Consider the following 10,925-nt stretch of genomic DNA (forward strand, 5'->3'; position numbering starts at 1 on the left):
AGTTAAGCTAAAAATATTTCCTGATTAAAGCAGAAAATGTGTCTTATTTATATTTGTATCCTTTCCCAGAACTAATCTCAGGCCTTAAATGTAATAGGTTTCCAATAAATCAGTTTTCTATGAATAATGGTCGCTATGTAATTAAGAATAATTCTTAGAGACGCTTCCTCTAACGCTACTGTTTAGGACGTTCAAATCAACCTTACTAAGAGCATAATTACATAGAAACCAGATAATTTTGGGCTTGGAAGGACTTCTCATAATGTTATATGCATTTGTGTAACATCAGAGACATATTTTATTTTAAAAATCCTACTTCTTGGGTAATAGGGAAACATTTTTAATCCCCAAAATGTATTTGGCATTTTGTAAAGCAAAGTGATCTTCCATAGTCTTTGAAAGACAGAGCCAAGACTGCCAAGATGAAATTCAGAGGAATATTCCCATCTTAGTACTGAATCTAACTTGGGTGGAAAGTAGGAAAACAATTTACAATGTATCAGATGATTTTCCACTCACTGCTAACTTAAGGATATAAGGATTTAATTTCTTCTCCAATAACAGTGTTCAATTTGCTGTAAAACCAGGAGAAAGACCTTAGATGTCTTGCTAATACTGTAACGTGTCATCCTTGTTCATACTGTGTCCCCAGCTACGTACTTGAGGACGTATTTCTGGTTTCTTATCCACCTAAATTCACGCATCCAGCTACATCATACAAAACACTGCTGTTGTGTTTCTAAAAATCAAGAGACTTAACGTAGTGAGGAGGTACAATAACAACAAGGATTCTTGAGTGATATGCTTAAGGAAATACCTAATTTTGTCACCAAAAAAACAAAACAAAAAAAAGAAACACTAGCCTTCCTGCAGAGTAAACAAAGAAGAGATATCTATTGCTATCACAGAGGAAAAAGAAAGCTATCAAGTTTTACTTAGATAACATCAAAGATTAGTGCTTCCTATGTCCTCTGATCCTCCTACCAATCCAGGTCAACTTTTTAAATGATTACAGTACTTAAATAAATAAGAAGAGTGTTTAAAAAAAATGAAATATGGGCAAAAGATGAAAATGCTATTCACAGAAGGAAAATTCTTATAGGCAATAAAGGTTTGAAAAGATGTTCACATTAGAAATCAGAAAATTCTAATTATTTCACAATCAAATGCCATTTCAAGTTCTATACATATATTCAATGATATATATAATATACTCAATAATATATAACATATTCAATGATATATAATATGCTCAATAATATATATAATATGCTCAAATATATATAATATAAATAATATATAACTACTCAATTATATATCATGTATTCAATAATATATGATATACTCAATAATATATAATATATTCAAAAGTATATATAATATACTTAACAATATACATATATAATATATTCAATTTTATATATATATATATATAGTTGAAGGTTTTGTGGATCCTGAATCTCATATTCATTGTAAATGAGAGTTTGAATTTGTAAAACCACCACAGAAAACAGTTTGGCATTATCTCATCAAGTCAAACTCCCACTTACACTAAGATCCAGAAAAATCCGTTCCTGGATATATATGCAAAAGAAACTTTTGCACATTTACAGCAGGAAATTTGGGCCAGAATATTCACAGCAACACAATCTTGGAAATAAGCAAAATGCCTACTGCCAACAGAGAAGATGAATAAACTGGTTCCTATGAAGTGGAAATATCACACAGCCGTCAAATGAATGATCTATAGCAATATGCAACAGCAAGAATGAATCTTAGCAATACACAATTAAGTGGGAAAAAAAAAAAGCCACCAAAGGCTAATATATAACATGCTCAAAACCATTGCATTTTTGTAATTTAATTTTTTTTTTAAGTTGAGCTAAAATGATATTTAAAGAAAAACTATTAAGAGAATTTAGGAAGGACTCAGAATGGTAGTTACGTGGGCAGGGCAGACAGGAAGAGAGGCTGAGGGAGACCACCCAGCAGGATAAAAGTTGTCACTGTCGTGCAGTTTAATATTGAACTGTGATGACGTTACAAGGGATGAATGAATAGATGGGTGGGTGGATAAAAAGAAGGTTATGTGCAGACCAATAATGACAGTAATTGTTAAACAAGTATTGTTAATTCAGAATCCAATCCTGCACACAAGAGGCTTTCAAAAATAAATACAATAAAAAGGCCTAGACGGGAATATGAGGCAAGCTGATGTATTTTTCACCTTAAAGAAAACTAACAACCCAGCGAAATCTCATCTGAATATCCATAAGGTTACGAGTAGCCCATATCTAGATCGTGCAGCGCCTATTTGGGGAAATACCAAATATCCTCGCCCTAAAGAAAATGCAAATAAATAGCGGCGGTACCTCTTTGGTGCTAAACCGAGAAAATAAGAAAGTAAATTTGTGCTCTGGGTTCTGCAGCCTTTAGTCTTCTCAAGGGCATTTTCCTTTCCGTTACCCCTTCCCTCTTCTGTGATATTAATTACCCCTTACTAGATTATTCCAGTAGCACACGGATGTATTCTGATATTTCTAATCTTAAAAGAAGGCAGCCTTCCCTCTTTCTCTTCCCTTTCACATTCTGAACTTCTGGGGGAAAAAAACAAAACCCATACACATGGCCTCTAATTCTTCCTTTTCTATCCACTCTATCATCTGTTACAACCTGGTTTTCAGGCTCAGGATCCACTAAAATTCCTTTTGTCGATACCACCAATCTTCCCTCTCTATGGCACTGTTAACACGGACTTTAAAAAAATAACTTAATTTCACCCATTTTTGAAGAAGCTGTCTGGATCCCACTGCTCCTTCCCTTCCCTTTACCAGCCCGTTTCTCTGCTCCCCTGTCAAATGTCCAGAGACTCCTCCTCCCCCCACCCCCCCCCACCCTGTCAGACTCCCAGACCCAGCATGCTACTGAAGCTGCTCTTGTCAAAAGCACCCAAGAGGTGGGTGTTGCTAAATGCAGTGACCAGTTCCATGTTATCTTTCCTAATCTGTCTGGAGCACTAGGAAGTAAATGATCAATCCCATCTCCTCTTTTTCACTTAACATCCAGTATGAGCCCTCTGAGAGCTTCCTCCTACTTCCAAGGCTACTCCTCAGTCCTCCTGGGCCAGAAACTCTTCCTCTCCCCCCACCTCTCAGTGCAGGGGACTTCCTAGCTCTCTTCCTGAACCTCTCTCCATCATCTTTAATCTCCTGATGATCTCTGTACTCTTATGGCTTTAAATATCATATATATTGACATACAATCATCTCTGCTTTCCAGATCCATCTCCATTTAATGTCCCTTAGGCAACTCAAACTCAGCACATCCATGTACAAATTGTTCCTCCCCACCCCTCATCTGCTTCAGTGTTGCCAACACTGTGGCAACTCTATTTTTCTAGGTGTTCAAGTCAAACACTTTGGAGTCGGACACCTCCCTTTTCCCTTCGCTCCACCTTCCAGCTGTCATTAGCAGAGCAGAGCTTTGAAACACAGCCAGCACCTGATCACAGTCCTCCAGCGTTACAAGCTTCGTGCCACCAGCTTGGTCAAGACATCCGTCACCGCTTGCCTCCTTAATTGTGAAAACCCCTCTGCATTTGCATGCGTCACTACAGCAACCAAGGTGAGTCTTTGAAAATTAGGGGCACCCAGGTGGCTCAGCAGTTGAACGTCTGCATTTGGCTCAGGTTGTGCTCCCAGGGCCCCAGGATCGAGTCCCCCATCGGGCTCCCCATGGGGAGCCTGCTTCTCCCTCCGCCTGTGTCTGCCTCCCTCTGTGTCTCTCATGAATAAATAAATACAATCTTTATTTAAAAAAAGAAAAGAAAAGAAAAGAAAAAAGAAAAAGAAAATTAGGCAGGTCAGGGTCTGTCCCAGATGGAATCCCCCAATCACTTGTGATAGGACCAGGAGTAACAGCTTTACACAACCTCAGCTTCACATCACGCCAACCCCTTCTCACTCTTCAGTTCTGTTAGACTCTACTGTACACACACAGACTTCCACGCTTAGCACTTTTGCACATACAATTCTTTCGAACCCAAACGTGGCTTCTACTTTTACCTACTTAGGATCATTGCTCAAAATATCACCTTCTCATTGAAGTTTCTCTACTACTTTCAGTAACACCGCAATTCCTCCCCGGCTTTATCTTACTCCATCGCAGGTATCGGCTTCTGATACTCTATATTTTACTTATTTCTGTTGCTCATTTTCTGTCTCTTTCACTACATTATCAGCTCACGAAGGCAGGGAACTGCATCTCTTGTGGCTACTCATGCATCCCCGGTGCCATCCTAGAGCAGTGCCGGGCACATGGTACAGGATTAATAAATAGTTGATGAAAAGTGAATGGAATGAAACATCTCATGCTGCCAGCCCTATCTAATTTAATCTTAGAAGAATTTCAGGGGCTTCTCATCCCTCCTTCCTAAGACATTCTTCTTGACTTCTAGAACTTCACGCTCACTGAGTGCCCACCAATACAGTCTACTCTTTTTCATCCTCTGACAAAACTACATTTTCTGCCCTTCCTCAATTGTTAATGCTCCTTGAGGCTTGGTTCTGGACTCTTTGCCCTCTTACCACTCTCCTCTAGGCACCTGTTCTCATAGCACCATATGCTGGTGACCCTCTTGTAGATCTCCAGACAAAACTCTTGTCCGATATCCAAACATGTACAACCACTAGGACTCTGCCTATGTATTCTGAGCTTAACACACCTGCACATGATTTCGTGATTTCACCCCCATGTCTCTTCTCCCTTCCCTAATTTAAATAGCACCATCCTCTACTCATTTTCTCAAAATAAAAACCCAGGAGTCATTTTTTACTTCTCCTTTTCCTTTACCACCCATATGAAATCCATCACCAGTTATTTGTTGAATTATACCTCCAAAATATATCTCAATTTTTCCACCTAAATCTCTCTTTATTACATTTATTACCTTTACACCAAGCCATCCTTGACTTAATGAAGAGAACCACCCCCTCCTAACAACAACAACAACAAAAAACCCTTCCTCGTTGGTCTCTTCATTTCCAATACTGCCCAAGGTCTGTATCTAAGTCTTTCTTATTATGCAGTTGCCAGAGGGATCATGTTACCATCTGAGTCACCCCAAGTCATTGCCTCCACCTACACAACTCCAGTGGCTTCCAGGTTCACTAAAAGAAGGATCTAGGGACGCCTGGGTGGCTCAGCGGTTGAGCCTCTGCCTTTGGCTCAGGGCGTGATCCTGGAGTCCCAGGATCGGGTCCCACACCGGGCTCCCTGCATGGAGCCTGCTTCTCCCTCTGCCTGTGTCTCTGCCTCTCTCTGTGTCTCTAATGAATAAATAAATAAAATCTTTAGAAAAAAAAAAAAAAAGAAGGATCTAAACTCTTGTACAAAGGCCTCGCATGATCTGGCCTCTTCTTACCACAACAAGCCAGTCCTGTGAGATCGTTCCTCTGGCTTTCTTACCAGCTTCCCGCAACTCCCTTCACCAGGCTCCCTTCACAGTCTGAATCACACTAACTTATCATCTGTCTTAGAATCCTTACACTTGCTTTTTCTTTTTTTTTCTTTTTTCCTTGCCTGAGAACAACTTTTGCTTGCCTTTTCCATATCTGTCACCTTTAGGGCTCAACTTAAAAGACTTTCTTCCCCACTGTATCTGAGACAGGCCCTTTACCCAATTAATTCTCTGTCTTATCATGCTACTAGATTGTTCCATAGCATCATCTTTCATATCTTCCTTGTTTCTCTGTTATTTTTCTCCCTCTGTACTGCTTAGCTATGAAGTTCACAAGGGCCTGCCTGTGTCTGATTTAGAATAATATCTTTACAACCTCACATTGTTCCTGTGGTTTCTACACGGTGGTCTCAAAATCTATCGGTTCAACAACTGAATGCATAAATTGAGAATGACAAATTCAAAAGAGATGAAGTTTCATTTTTCTGTTGCCCTGTGGATTTGAAGTGTTCTTTTGCCTACATATTTACAAAAGTAGTAGGTAATATTTAAATTATATATATATTTAAATATATATATATTTATATATATATATATATTCTCCGTAGACCTCCAATTAATATGGCTAGCATGTGGTTAGTGCATTAATTTAATTTTTAGGTTAGGATATAGATCATCTGAAAACATTGCAAGAGTATTTCTATTTGTGGGGAAAAATTATTCCAAATTTACCTAAGTGTATGCACTTCTCTATATTTGCTTTTCCATTTTAAAATGTTATTAAAGCTTTAGAATAAAAGTTCTCGCTTCACTCCTTTGGGGGGAAACGTAGTTTTGCTTATTTTAATAACCTACTTAGAACCAGAATGTTAATGAAAACTTCACTCTTGGTAAACAGGAGGACGGAAGAAAGCCTTGGAAGTGGATGTAGCAACACGGCAGCTCCCCAGTCTGTTAGTGGCCTATTAGTAGTTTTAGGGTTCTGAGCAATTCATTGGCACTTCTCTCAGCCCCCTCTAACACACTGACGATGCCCACCCTGCTGATCTCATTGTGTCGTTATGACAATCTTATTAAGCATTTTATGCCAAACGGTTTCCAAACTATAGAGGTTTCCAAGCTTCACCAGTGTGAAGCCCCACCATGCTGGCGAGCAACCTTGCAAAACTGACCTCATGCTCTGTTCCCATCTCAGAGAGGTTGTGGAAGATGTTCTAAGGCAATGATCTCTTGTTGAAGTATTTACTATTCCAGATCAGAAGCCTCAGAAGATTGAAATGCACGAGGGTTTGTGTAATTCCTAAACTATCTCCTGGTGGTTAATCCCTTAGCTATGCATTTTTTTTTAAGACGGCACCCCCTTAACAGTGTCGCAAGTGGTTAAGAGCACAGGGGAAGGACTTCCTAGCTGCTTTGTGGAAGGGTTCACCTGTGTGCCACTTCTAAGCAGGTGAGGGCTACTTCAGGATGACAGCAGATTGATTTGTCAGAGGCCAAAAGAACTATACCCCTTCAGAAGTCCCAATCTGGCTTCTCTCACTGTGCCTCCTTCCTTCTCTTCTCACCTTTTCCCCTTTTCTTCTCCAATGGGAGAACGTGGGAGACAAGGGAGAGGAGACCCTGGAGGGATGAAAAGAAGAGAATCATTTCAGTTCCTTTTACTTCCCTGTTGCAAGCTGTGCTGCTGAGTTAAAAATATGTAATTTAGTTTCCAAATCTATTCCAACCCCTGCCGGCCTACTGAGCAATCACAAACCATCCAATTTCAATTCAAATCTTTGCTTTTAGCTTTATTTTAAATGGAACACAGCTAAGTTGTATAAACAGATATAAAGTAAATGCTCTACAAAGAGCAGAGGTAGGATTAAAGGAACCAGGAAGTAAATCTGTATTTATAGCACACTGGTCAAAATCCGAATTGTTTTCATTTTATTTTTAAAATGCCAAACTTTCCACAAAGTGTTGAAGTGTCAGAGAAGGGACCAAACTTACGGTATCCAAAGTCTGTGCTAAGAATGAGTTTTCTCATTATTTTCAGTGATGTTCACTTATCCTGTAAACAGATTACACGGTTTCCGCAGGTGAGAATTACTATTCCCTTGTCACTTTGGTGTGCTATGCATTTACAGAAAATGGCCCATTTCTAAAAAATCGCATGTACCACAAATATTTATGAGTAAGAAAAAAAAAAAAAACCCGTGCGATAGAGTAAATGTTTAATGATTAATCAACTGCTCACACTTAAAGTCAGGTGAATTCAGCCCTTCCCATAAAACCATCAAAGTATCTGCAGGTGGGTAGTGCAGATCACTTCGTGGTGACAGGTAAGATGACTAATAATGCCCTGGAGACACTTCAGCACTACTGCAGCTAGCCAAAATCTAGTAGTGGCTTACACAGATTGATCCCATTCATTTTATTGTCTATATAGTATTATGGGAAAGGGTAGTGGGTAAAAAGGATGCATCTACAGTGGAGTCCTCCTTTTTGAGTTATATTTGTATTTATAACCAATGGGACAGGATGCTATCTTAACTTTCGCCATTTAATAATAAATCCGTATCATTTCAGTTATGACTTTTCACTTTAATTTATGTTCAGGTCCATCAATTCTCTAATAAATATTGAAACTCATGTGATTCGATATTTGTTATTTTTCCCCCCTTACTTAAAATGTCACGTTTAAAACCCTGATGGGCAGATAAATTCTCTTTTATTGATATAATAGAGTCTTCGACGCTATCACATCATCTGAAATATTCTCCACAAGATTCTTTTTTGGATATAAAGTGATAATTTCCCAGTCACTTGTGAGAGATCGTGCATTGACAAATGATTCACTTCTGCAAGGAAGCTTCTTTTCAGATTTGCATGAAGGCAAATGCAGTGCTGAGCATCCTACTGCTGGAGAGGCAATGTGAGAAGAACTAGGAGAATCTTTTCATCCTTCTCATCCATATTTATCACCGTCAACACACAAAAACTCAATTAATATCCTCAATGGCCGCCTATAACCTCCTCAGTAAAATCCAGAAAGAAGTTTGGGATCCGAAGACCCGATTTCAGCCAACCATTAATATGTTATGTGTCCCTGTATAAATCACTTTCCATTTCTAATCTTCGGTGTCCTCATTTGTTAAATGAGAAGAACCAGACTAATCAGGCTCCGAAAAACCGTCCAGCTCCACTCTCTCCAATTCTCGTTTATTTCTGACCATTCTTTCAGACCTGAGACCCTGTAACCCTCTCTTTCGTGGGGATGTCCCTGCTGCCTTTTATTTCTTCCTTTCCCTCCTCATCCCATCTCCTATACAGTCTCAACAGGAAGCCTCCTGTTCCCTGTGCACCTCCTGTCCTGAGATGCTCGCCACACAGCATCCGATACCCTCTCGATCTTCAGGAGTTTGTCTCTTAAATGGACACCCTGACCTGGGGTCACATCCTGCCCATGCCACTTACCGACTGTGAACTTGAACTGGTTACTTAACTTCCCAAGCCTCAATCTCTTCATCTGTAAAATGGGGGTAGTGAGAGCTTACTCTCAGTAATGCCTTATGAAATGCCTCCCCTCTATGAAAACTCAAATACATAAATACAATATTAGTGGTTATACTGTTGCAACTACTACTGGAGGCTCTTTTAAGATAGAGCCCGTCTTGTTCAACTCCTTTCCCAGTAGATAACTAGTTCAGTGTAGTTAGAGAGAAGGGACCAGAAGGTGGTCAGCAGACCTGAGCTGACACTCGGGATGAAGTCACGGGTTCCCTCTCCATTGGACTGAGCCGGGGGTTTGAGGCTAAGAACCCTATGTGGAGGATCTGGGGACACGGTGCCTAGCACAAGGCTTGCCACACAAATGCTCCTTATATAAGCAAAGGGAACACGAACATGAAAAAGAACAACAGGACGGTGAATGGATGCGCCTCTGCTAGAGTCACTATAAATAGTTAGGGAAGAAATAAAGCTGAAAACACCTCGGACTTCAAAGTCTTAGGAGGGGAGTCAATGCCACGTCCCCCCAAAAAGTGAGAATCCACCCCACGGTGGAAGAGAGCAGGGAAGGCCTGGGCTCCCCAGCAGAGCCTGCAGCTCGTGCCCCAGTTTCCCGTCCTAGGTAGAGCAGGGCGGCGGGGTTCTGGCAGAGGGACAGGTGCCACGTGGGAGGACAGGGGACTTGGGATCAGTCGCCTCAAGTGCAACCTGCGCGGGGCAAGGCGGCGGGGGCAGGGAAGCCCTTTCTGGGGGCGCAGCAGCTGGGCAGCCCGCCCGGGGTCGCGGTTTTGAGCCTCCCCCTCCCCCTCCCCCGAGGCAGCGGGGCCCGGGAGGGGCGGGTGGGGGCGGCCCTGGCGGAGGTCGCGGGGGCGGGGGGGGGGGCGGGCAGCGAGGGCTGGCAGGGCTCCACCCGAGGCCCGCGTAACGGCGGTCCCGCAGACACACGGACAGGCGGGCGGCGCGAGGGACGGACAGGACACACGCGGCGTCCGCGGTCGCGCCTACCCCCAAATCCAGGGCGCAGCCTGTTGTCATAACCATCGAGCAAGCTGTCCAGGATGCGGGTAAAATTCTCCGGGCATAATTTCTCCTCCTTTTGGTTCTGTTCTGGTGATTCGTTTAAACTGCACACGCAAGAAAAAAAAAAAAAACGCAAAAAAAAAAAAAAAAACACAAACCAACAAAAAAAAAACAAAAAACAAAACAAAACAAAAAAAACAGGCGAAAGGGGTCGTTTTAGGAACGGGTCACCTAACAGGTGGAAACGGGTTTGTCTCCCCGGCGGAGGGTGCGCGGCGCCGCAGGGGGCGGCGCGGGCGGGGGCGGGGGCGCGGGGGGCGGGGGGCACCGGGCAGGGCACCCCTCGGCGGTCGGCGTCTACGCGGTCGCAGCCCGGCGGCGGCCCCCGCGGCGCGGAGGGCGGAGAGCGCAGGGCCGGGCGCCCTCGGGGCGGGGGGACTCACCAGGCCGCCAGGCACAGGACGGGCAGGAGCGCGAAGCCCACCCGGCAGCACGCGGCGATCGCGGGGACCCTGCTGGCAGAGACCATGTTCGCAGCATGCCATACTTCCAGCCTGCCCACGTTCCGGGCTCCGCGGAGGCCCCGAGCGGGGTGCGAGGCGAGGGCAGAGGCTCCGCGGCGTGCGCACACTCGCGCTCACACTCGCCCGCGCTCACACTCGCCCGCGCTCAGCCGGCCCGAGCCGCGGTGGGCGCGGGTGTGCACGCGGCCGGGGGAGGCGGGTCCTGCCGCCGCGCGCCCCCCGCTCCCCGCCGAGCTCCCGACGGCCGCTCCGCGCGGCTCCCCCCGCCCGCTCCCCCGCCCGCTCCCCGCGCCTCCGGGTCCCCGCGGCCCGCGCCGCCGCTCGCCCACCTGCCCCGCGGGCCGGCCCCGCCCCCCGCGCCCCGCGCCCCGCGCCCGCCCCGCCCCCCGCGCAGCCCGGCCCGCTCCTCCCGGGCCAGCTCCTCCCGCCGG

General features: G+C 44.2%; 1 protein-coding gene across 2 annotated transcripts in view; it reads right to left on the minus strand.

Annotated features, from left to right (window-relative positions):
• GABRA4 (gamma-aminobutyric acid type A receptor subunit alpha4) overlaps positions 1–10,661 on the minus strand; it is a 218,039-nt gene extending 207,378 nt beyond the window's left edge. For both annotated transcript variants that reach the window (XM_077847917.1, XM_077847916.1), the window contains exons 1-2: positions 10,414–10,661; positions 9,956–10,074 (exon numbers count right to left, since the gene is read on the minus strand). In XM_077847917.1, the coding sequence (XP_077704043.1) occupies positions 9,956–10,074; positions 10,414–10,499 (205 nt within the window). In that variant the 5' untranslated portion in view covers positions 10,500–10,661. The remainder of the gene's footprint in view (positions 1–9,955; positions 10,075–10,413) is intronic.
• Positions 10,662–10,925: the final 264 nt, after the last annotated feature.

Source organism: Canis aureus, chromosome 14 (assembly GCF_053574225.1).
Source record: "Canis aureus isolate CA01 chromosome 14, VMU_Caureus_v.1.0, whole genome shotgun sequence".
Lineage (NCBI taxonomy): Eukaryota > Metazoa > Chordata > Mammalia > Carnivora > Canidae > Canis > Canis aureus.